Here is a 9786-nt window from a genome sequence, read left to right as displayed (position 1 = left end):
GCATCTTGATCTGTGTTTGGACAAATCTGGGAACTGATAATTTTCCTGTTAAAAACAGAATTGTCCTTGTTTTGAGAGTCAGAGCCCTCTGAAGCAGTGAGTTAAATATTGCTGCAGTAGCTCTGGAGGCAAACAGAGCTGCTGTTGTTTGCTCCATAATAGCACTTGCTCAGCCTCGGACACGAGAATTTTTTACAAGATGGGGAATGTTGGCTAGGATCCTGGAGTGTTGGCTTGGTGGTGGTTTTTCTTTTTTTTCCTGAAGTGCTTATGAACTCTTGGCTTACCAGAGGACAGCACCCTTTGCACAAGCATCTCTGCGAAGCATCACCGTGGGCTTAGCCCTGAGCCTGTGAATTCAGAAGGATCCCAGCAGCAGCTTCACGTAAGATTCCCCTAGCAAAGGCTGTTTGTACCTATGGGTAATGTGGGAATTTTGAATATTTCTGTTCTAGAGAGTTCTTTACAGAATTCTTATTAAGCCTTTCAAGTGTCAGATTTCTTTATTCTAGGCTGTTTTTGCTTTTTAGCTCAAAAAGGTGTCTGATACAGGGTTTTAGATATCCCACAGTGTGCATTAGACAACTTTGTGTTTGGGAGGAGTTCTCTGTGTGTGTTTGAAGAGGTAGCTGGTGACAGATGATTGGATAATGGTGACAATTATGTATTGCTGGTTAACAGCTATTGTAAACATACAAGATAAAGTGATTGCTGACACTTAACAACCTTAACATGTTCAATTTGGTTTTGCTGTGGTGTCTTGCAAGGTAGATTTTTTTTGCACCTGCACCAGCTTGTTATGTGTTAGAGACTAAACTAAATTTCTGATAGGAACTATGTGTATTTCTTGATAGTTTTATTTACAAACAGAATTATAAAATAGTTCTTCCAACCTATAAATTCTGTGATTCTTCAGTAATTTGCTGCTGTAAACAACTTTAAAAAGTAATATATTATATCTGTGAGGGAAGACCCTTCTGAGTTTGAGATGAGGAGTTGCCAGCAGTGCTATGCTAACTGGCATGTGGAGATGCATTCTTGGAGAAGGCAGGGAAAGGTAGGTGGAGAATGGGAACATTCTTTCCTTTCCCTGTGCTTGAGACAGCCTTTCTTTCTAGCAGAGCAAAGCATAGGCTGCTGGATTCAGACTTTGATCATTCACACCTAGATTCCATACATGGTTTTTACCCTTTAAATCTAATTTGGTGCTCTTAGGCAGTTCCCTCACAATCCCTGTGTTTCTTGCTGAAATGTTGATAGCAATGTGTGCTTCTGAAAAAGTCACCAATTATGTTTTCGAGCTGGAATCTTCCCAGAGTAATGGAAGTAGAAGACAATCTCAGTGTGGGAAGTTGCTATGAATAAAGTCTACTAAAGTCTGGTTTTTGGAGAACAGGGTAAAGAGAAATTGGATTGAGAGTTTCTTAAAGGAAACATTTATCAGTCCTAAAAATAATTAACTAAATAAATAAAATTAGCCTGCAAACATATAAGTGTTGCTGCCTCCTAAGTGTGAATGTGAGTATTTGTGGATGTTCTGGCTTTTTAATTGAACCCATTTAATCATTATGGTTCATCATAGCTCTGGATGTCGATGTTTTGTAGGTCTGGAATTCTGATTTCAGCCTGTTGCACAAAGGAATATGGTCAGAAATGTCTGAGGCAGGAAACTTTGATCTATTTTGTGCCAGTTTTCTTTACACCACATGAGCCTAAATATGGTCAGATTTTGCAGTCACTTAAAAAGCTGGACTACAGCAACACAGGTATTTCCACTGACAGCATAACTTTTCAGTGCTTTAGCTTTCAGAAACAGATGTTGGACCATAGCCATGTATTGGATGTTGTCCAAGGCTCCTGTGTGGTTGTATCCAAAGACTCTGCCCGTGTTAGCAGGTTTGCATGCTGAGGTTGTGGCATTGTGTCAGAAGCAGGATTAAACCTTTCTTTGAGGAAGGACAGATGAATGGATAGTATTAGATACTCTTATAGAGTCTCAAAGCATGAAAAGTAGAAATTATGGCTACTTAGGTAAATTAGTAAGAAGGGTATGTAGGAACCATGACACACCTGAATCTTGGTGACAAAATTGCAGAACTAATGATTGCAAGAGTTTTGCCTCCCTCTTTGAGGGAACTGAAATGCTGTCCTAAATATGGGAGTGATCATGCAGATCTTTAGGAGGAGGTGAATGGTGTACACAAAGACCAGGAAAACAAAAGTTATGAGGAAGACATACCTGAAGAGCATTAACTGTGACTTTGAGCCATGGTAAAAACAACAGGCCTGTATCTTAACTGAACAGGGAAAAATGACTCACAAGCATGCTGTGTCTTGCACTCCATGCTTCATGGCAGGAGCTGTGCTTTCAAATTTGCATTAGAGTCTCTTAACTGTGTGGTGAAAGTGGAGTAATGTCAATAGCTTTTTCTCTTGACCTTCAAAGAAACAATTCCAGATGATGTACTGTGGCCAGTGGAAATAGTTGTGCTTGTTCTGCTCTAAACTTGCTGCTGTATCCTACTGTCTGTTGTTAGATGCTTCCCTTCTCAAAGAGGGGAGTCAAAATAAGGATTTGGAGTATCTGATGTAATACTTGGTACCCAGACTTGTGAAAACAGGACTTGTGCAAATAGTAACTCCTTTTTAGTGAGTAATCATTTGGAACTTGTTCAGAGACAGTTGAGATATGAGTGCATGAAAAACAGCACAATGCTTTGATATGGTGGGTATCTGACAAATAGGTGTTCCAAAAACATTTGGAATTTTTCAGGCAAAAAGGACAAATTAGCTGTTCACTCCTAACATACCTTCTGTGCATCCCCTGCTAAGTGCTTGCTTGCAGTATCTTGCTGTCTTGAAAGAACTGAGCATATTTAGAAGTTGCACCTTTATTCCTGGGTGGCAGGTGAAGAAAGGTTCCCACCCTGTTAAGGTGTTCAGTGTTGTAATCCATATTTGCCTAAATAGCATTCCATCTGTGTTTAAAGATTCTCAGTTATGTCGGGGTTTTTTTATTACTGTAGTTTTATGATTCTATCCCTGAGATGAGCTCAGTTGGTCAGAGCATGGTGCTGATAACACCAAGGCTTGTCAATCCCCTTAAGGGCCATTCACTTGAGAGCTGGATGATTCTTGTGGGTCCCTTCCAACTCAGAATGTTCTGTGACTCTGTGGTCCCTTTTTGGGAGTGTTTTGTTTGTAGCAGTTTGTGTGGAACTGTCGTAGAGGACTGTAATTAGATATCCACTACATCAGCTCAGGATTTTTATGAGTTTAATCAAAGAGATTGGTAAAATGTGGAAGTGTGTCCATAATGCTACATTCTTATCTAGTGAAAGTCAGCTGGTTAAAGGGTCACAGTAAAGATGTTGCTATAGCTGACTTAAAAGAATGGCAGCACTGTGGTTGAGTCCTAGGGATTCTAAAGGCCAGGTTCTCACTTTATTATGAGACATACCACATTTGTCTTTAAAAAGAGTTTCAGTTTCTCTTAGCAAGAATGACATCATTTCCAAGAGGTTGATGAAGGGAGTGGAAAGAATCATGATTCTCAAGGTTAACTTTACTAACTGAAGCAAAAGCTAAAGCACTTTCTAGCTTTGTGCTTAATTTGAGTAATAATCCCTTACCCTTCATTTTATTAGGAGGTGTATTTGTAATGGAGCATCTTGGTTTGTTGAGAATTCTAATGACTTTGTTTTTTTTTCCTGCCAAATGACTTAATGGATGAAGAAGTTGGAAAACTCTTTTATCTGTGGATCTAAATGGGTTTTTTGTAGTAAATGTAAAACTATTAGATCCCATTCCAAACAACTGACTCAGCCTTCTCTCTGGTTTAGTTTAATTGGTAGGGAGGCTCATCCTAACAGTGACAGGGGGCTCTGCTGGCACAGTCTAAATTCCAGGACCAGCAATTGGGATGCTTGGCTCCCTGACTTCTGTCAGTGGGTTTGAAGAATCCACTTGTGAGTATATTTTAATGATGCAACCTGTAGTTTACATGGAGCAGTCCCTTGGAGTGGTAAAGGACCATGCACACAGAGGCAAAAACAGACTGAAGTTGGGTTATTTTCCTGTCTGAGTGGATGTCTCAGTCTTTAAAACACTGTGAAGAGGGGCAGTTTAGAAAAAGATCTGGAATGATTGTAGTGACCCACAGCAGTCTTTCAGAATGTTGTGAAAAAAGCTGGTTATGGTGAAAAAACCTATTAAGCATTTCTTTCGGGTATAAACAGCACAGATATAATTATTTAATCTTCTGCAAATCTGCACTCCTTAGTAAGTTCTTTAGCATACTTTTTGTTTTTATCTTTCATAAAGGTCACAATGGTTTCCATTCCTGAATTCTACGAAGGAAAAAACATCCTCCTGACAGGAGCTACAGGATTTGTGGGAAAAGTGCTTTTGGAAAAGCTGCTTAGATCCTGTCCTAAAGTGAAAGCAGTGTATGTGCTGGTAAGGAAAAAAGCAAAGCAGACACCTGAAGCACGAATAGAAGAAATTACCAGCTCTAAGGTATGTGTCATATGCTCACAAAGTTCATTTTTGTCCTTCATTACGATGCTCTCATTTCATTTTGAGAACAGCTTCAGTTTGTCTAAAGCAAAATGCTGTTGTTAATTTTTCTTCTTTTTAATTCTAACAGAAATACAAAATCTAAGACCTGGCAGTGCTTCTATAGCTGCTTCAAGATGTTAGTCTCTAGCAAGGCCAGTAGTTGAAAATTATCCTGTATATAATTCAGAATAATATATAATTCCTGTATATAATTCAGAATCCTCCTCAGGAGGAGGATGTTCAGCTGTAATGCAGAAATGAGAAGTAAAAATCTATTTTAGAGCTTGTTAAGAGAATATAAAATCAAGTGCAAGAGGTAGTGGACTGGGACTTATAAGATGGATTGAGACTCTTAAAGATCTCAAACAAGTCACTCTTTCACCTTGTGCCTTCTGTTTTTTTCTGGAATGTGCTGTAATTAAGCAGTAAATAAGAATGTGTCATCTCAACAGAAACTTACATTTGTAAGTGGAACAGAAATGTTTGGCTAAGCAGATTGTTACAGATTTCTGTTGGTCAGCCTGTGACAGCTAGAAAGGCACTGAAGGTCTGTGCTGTGGAGTTATCCAAGTGGCTCTCTAAATGATTTTCAGTGCAAGCTGGGTCGAATACTTTGCTCCTGAAAAGACTCATTACCTTGATATTCTGGTGAGCTATGCTGGCCCTTCTAAGTGTAGAATCATCCATCTCTGTTGCCCACCTTTCTCCTTGGAGAGTATCCTGTTGATAATGGGAAGGATGAACAGGATGAGGAGTGATTAGAAATCACTTGAACTTTGTTAAAGCAGAGTTTGTTTATTTCTATCTAGGCCTTTCCCTTATGAAACACAGGTATCAGCACTATAATTTTCTATTACAATGAGATACAATGTAGTCTGTACAAAGGGTGTTCTTAGAAGGAGCTGAAGGGGAATCAATAAGGAACTATGAATGCACTTAGGGCTAGGTTGTTAAAAGTACAGCAATGGATTTCTACAACTCTGGCTAGCTGGGATTATAGCAGATGTGAGGATGGCTGTTCCCTAGTTAATTATTTTCTGTAACCAGTCAAAAAACTGTCTCGTTCCTCAAAATCATCTTCCTGTAGTCTTGTGCAATGTCATAAAACACAACAGAATGAGTTACAGTGGGGTTTTATCTTAAAATTCAGTTGCACATTCTCTCTACATAAAACCTTCAGTTGATCACTGCCCTGAAACAAGGAAAATATCTCTGTCTAGACTAAGCTCTGAGATGCAAAAGGAAAAAATTCTCAATCCACTTTTTATATACAGCATTACCCAAAGAAAGGTGGGGAGTGTTTGGGCAGAGAAGTAGCCCTGGTGTGGACTTAAACTTTGGTAAGCTGTAAGGCTCAGTATGGCTTTTAGGAAACCTGTTATAAAAGGCTTTTAAATTTGAGTCAAAGTCTGCTTGTAGTCTGTACCAGCTCCCGTTGAGATAAAAATCTGATGTGATTTGAATCTTGGTGAGCACTTATTGCTGGAGCAGGTTTACAGCAGAAGTCCTGGTAAGCAGAGTTATTGCTTGAGGCAGGAACCTGCAGGGATGGAGTTGCTCATGTATGTAGAGATGATAGAATAGGGACAGATGTTTGTTCTGTCTTCATCAAATGATTAGAAGAGATTGAAAGTTATTGTTTAAATGGCTTTAATGTCATCAAGATTCTTCTGAAAGTCTATGAAAATTTCTACAAGATCTACTGTCTTAAGCTGTCGAGTTGCAAGGCCACTGCCAGTAATTCTTCACAATTTAGGTGGACTCATTAAGTGTTCTGCAGATGTTTCAACATTCTGTTTCTTGAAATGTTTGAAATCTAAATGGGTGAATATGGTAATAAGTAAAATAAATGTGAAATAAACTGGGCTACAAATAGCAAAACAGTGTTGAGTTTCCTACTTTCTTTGGACTTCAGATATCTAATTCCTCTGCTGATTTGCCATATGTATTGCATACAGTCTAGGTATTTCTTCTCCTTAGTACTGGAGTCAGTGCTAGTGAGAGGTGTGTAGGAATAGTGCATGACTATGGATGTGAAAAGGGATATAACAGATGTAATAGATGCATGAAAAATAAAAATTGTCTCTTTAAGAGCTCGTCCACGGTCCTGCTTTTCTGTTACAATGTAATATCACACATTAATATGGTTAACAGGTAGTTGCTTCAGCTCCCTGGAGGAAGGTGCCATCATTCCAACTAAAAACATAGCAGGCTTATTTTTAAAAATCATACAGAGTTTCTGCCATTAGGTAAGAACTGTTTGCTGTACCCAGAAAAGTTGCAGAGGCTTTAAATGCTGTCTTGGCAGCTTTGTCTTATAAGGTGAAGCTTTATGCTTGCAAAGTCCAGTTGAGTGGAGTGGAGATGTCCTGTGTTCTCACTGTGGAGTTAGCACTGGTACTTTGGGTGGCCACACAATGAGCTGCATTAGCTCATGTTTGGGCTGAAAAAACATCTCTAAAAAAGGAGCTGGACTGAGCAGCTGCTCACACAGCTCTGGGGCTTCTTGCTCTTCCAGTGTCAGAGAAGCAACAGGAATGAAGAAATTAGAAGGACCAGTCTCTGTGGTAGAAATATAAACTTAGATTGCCTGAAGTGTTGTGAAACTGCACCTTTAGATGACTTAATTTATAGTTTAAAATTAATTGTCATTCTGTAAGGGAATGTCTTTTGACTATTTGTGTTTGGTATAACCTCATGCTTGTGTGAGTAAAAGAAAGTACTGCTGTGATTTTCAATTATACTGACTGGTATTGAAGCAGTTGAAAGATATTGTCCTCTGGACAGTAAAGAAGTGTCTGCTCTTCTGCAATTTTCAAGGGTGTTTTATTGCCACAGTACTGTGTGGCTCAGGAAAGCTTGCATACTAATGAGTGTAAATAAGATGAGGTAAGAATTTTGATCTGTGTGTTAAGCAACCTGGTTAGAACCCAGCTATTTATGAGGAGAATTTGTGATAAAATATAATTTTGGTGAGATCTTTTTTGGGGGGAACTGTTGAACACCAATTTGATAAAACTTAATCAGATGTTCTAATGTCGTATGCCTTTTTTTGTTTAACTAGCCAGATAAACTATTTATTTTTTTAATAATCTGGATGTTCTCCAAGACTAACATAATTTGAGGATAGTATTTTTTAAATTACTGGAAATTTGTGAATCTTAATGCAAGATTTCTAAACTTAAAATCTAGCATGACTTTTATAATAATTTGAATAGCTGTTATCAAGCTTGGGAAGTGGGTAAACTGTTTCCTTATGTTGGAAAAAATATAGTTTACTTCTTGGGAAGTCTGTAACACATTCTTATGGTATTGCTAATGCACTGTCCTAACTTGCTGATGATCTTGAGAAGGTAAAAGATATAGACAAAGAATGTGAGATTTTTCTTCACTTAAGTGAAATGTTTCTCTTACCTTCACTGAGTTTATAATCCTGTTATTTTTGACAGCTCTTTGACAGATTGAGAGAAGAACAACCAGACTTCAAAGAAAAAATAATAGTAGTTGTGAGCGAACTTACACAGCCTGAACTGAACCTTAGTAAACCAATCAAGGAAGAACTTATAGAATGCATTAATATTATATTTCATTGTGCTGCTACAGTCAGATTCAATGAAACACTAAGGTGAGTCTAAATTTTTTTTGACCCTAGTCTGGTAAAGCAATGGTGCTCAAAGGGAGGGGGTGAATCAGGTGTCTGCCCAATACTGCAAATATGGGTAGAAAGACTACAAATAAGCTGTAGCTACACCTATTGTGCTCCCTAGTAATGCTGATTTTTATCCTGGTGTACAAAGGGCAGTGCAAACTAGTCCTTTGGCCTGCCTAGAAAGGGAATGTGCATTTTCAGAGGATAGAGTTTTGTGAGAAAAGTTGGGTGTGAGAGGCTCTAGTGCTTGCTCTCTTACCTGATAAGAAAAACAGGAGATGAAATATGGCTCAGCTTTTCTTCTTGTCTTTTAAAAGTCCCTTATTAATAAAGGAGGTTTGCAGTGGAAGTGGGGAGAAGTAGATGCATTGGGAGAGAGATGAAAACAAGAAGTGGAAGAAGTGGTGCATGCAGCTGGGATTATCATCTCCTTTGACTTGTTGAAGGAGGTAGCAAACTAATTAGTTACCATTGATGTTAATTGCTTTGGGGTAATGCTCCCCTTTCCTGTCCCCCACTTCAGTAATAATGTGAGATAAAGCATTCTGGAACTTAGTAATTGTTTGGGGGATGCTGATGTTGTTGTTGTTAATGTAACACTTTTATTACAAAGAAGTGCTGCTTAGCTGTACTCTTGAAACTTGATAGTACACTCTGTACAAGGAAACTGGTGCCCACAGCAAGCCTGTAGGCTGGAGAGAAGATGTAAACTATAAAATAATCATAGGAGTTAGTCAGCAAGCTGTTACCTGCTGTGAGCTGTAGATAGACACCTACTCTGCTATAGTGTCCTTAAACATGGTAATGAGCAGCAGTGAACCTGGAGTGGAGGTGTGGTTCTTGGTGGTTTGCCTTTTTTTCCCCCTTCCTTCCATCCTTTATGGAGCCTTTTTGCTTTCCTACAAGAAGATGCCAGTCTCCAAGTTACTGGCCCACTAAGCTTCCAAGTTGTTGACCTAACTCAGCTTGTACTTGGAAGTTCAGAGGTGCATCTTATGAAAGCTTGGTGTTGTGTTGCATTATTTCCTTTCTGTGTTATGGAAAGCGTATAATTGGGATCTAGAAGAAATCAAAGGATGCTGATAAGAAAGGGAGAATTATCCTGAACATTGAGAGATGTTCTAGATTAGGACTGTGGTATATTATTCTAAGCAGAAAATTAGGGCAGTCTCCATGCTGCTTTTTTTGGGTAGGGTGGAGAATTCAGGGATACTTTATATACCCAGCACTGAGGCATTTAGGAATAAATTTCTTGTTTTTGTCTTGCTTTCTACTAATGACATTTCTGTTTAATCAATAGAGATGCTGTGCAGTTGAATGTGGTTGCCACACAACAGCTCCTCTCCTTGGCACAGCGAATGAAGAATCTGGAGGTGTTCATGCACGTTTCCACCGCCTATGCATATTGCAATCGGAAACAGATTGAGGAAGTGGTGTACCCACCTCCCGTGGATCCCAAGAAACTGATAGATTCCCTTGAGTACGTGTTATGTTTTATGAATTTACTTGGGTAATCTGTATCCTTTTTCTTCCTGCTGTTGAGGTTAGGAGCTGTAAAGATGAGGCATTATCTTACG

The 9786-nt window shown here is 38.9% G+C and overlaps 1 protein-coding gene across 5 annotated transcripts in view; it reads left to right on the top strand.

Moving 5' to 3' along the window:
- FAR1 (fatty acyl-CoA reductase 1) overlaps positions 1 to 9786 on the top strand; it is a 34471-nt gene that overhangs the window by 6190 nt on the left and 18495 nt on the right. For 4 of the 5 annotated variants that reach the window (XM_085579705.1, XM_085579706.1, XM_021527563.3 and 1 more), the window contains exons 2-4: positions 4324 to 4518; positions 8010 to 8185; positions 9510 to 9689. In XM_085579705.1, the coding sequence (XP_085435831.1) occupies positions 4330 to 4518; positions 8010 to 8185; positions 9510 to 9689 (545 nt within the window). In that variant the 5' untranslated portion in view covers positions 4324 to 4329. Of the gene's footprint in view, positions 1 to 247; positions 386 to 4323; positions 4519 to 8009; positions 8186 to 9509; positions 9690 to 9786 lie in introns of those variants that run through there. The other variant, XM_021527564.4, reaches the window with a different exon arrangement.

This window comes from Lonchura striata, chromosome 5, assembly GCF_050655825.1.
Source record: "Lonchura striata isolate lonStrDom1 chromosome 5, ASM5065582v1, whole genome shotgun sequence".
Lineage (NCBI taxonomy): Eukaryota > Metazoa > Chordata > Aves > Passeriformes > Estrildidae > Lonchura > Lonchura striata.
The sequence above is the reverse complement of the archived record's forward strand: the minus strand, read 5'-3'. Positions and strand labels throughout refer to the sequence as shown.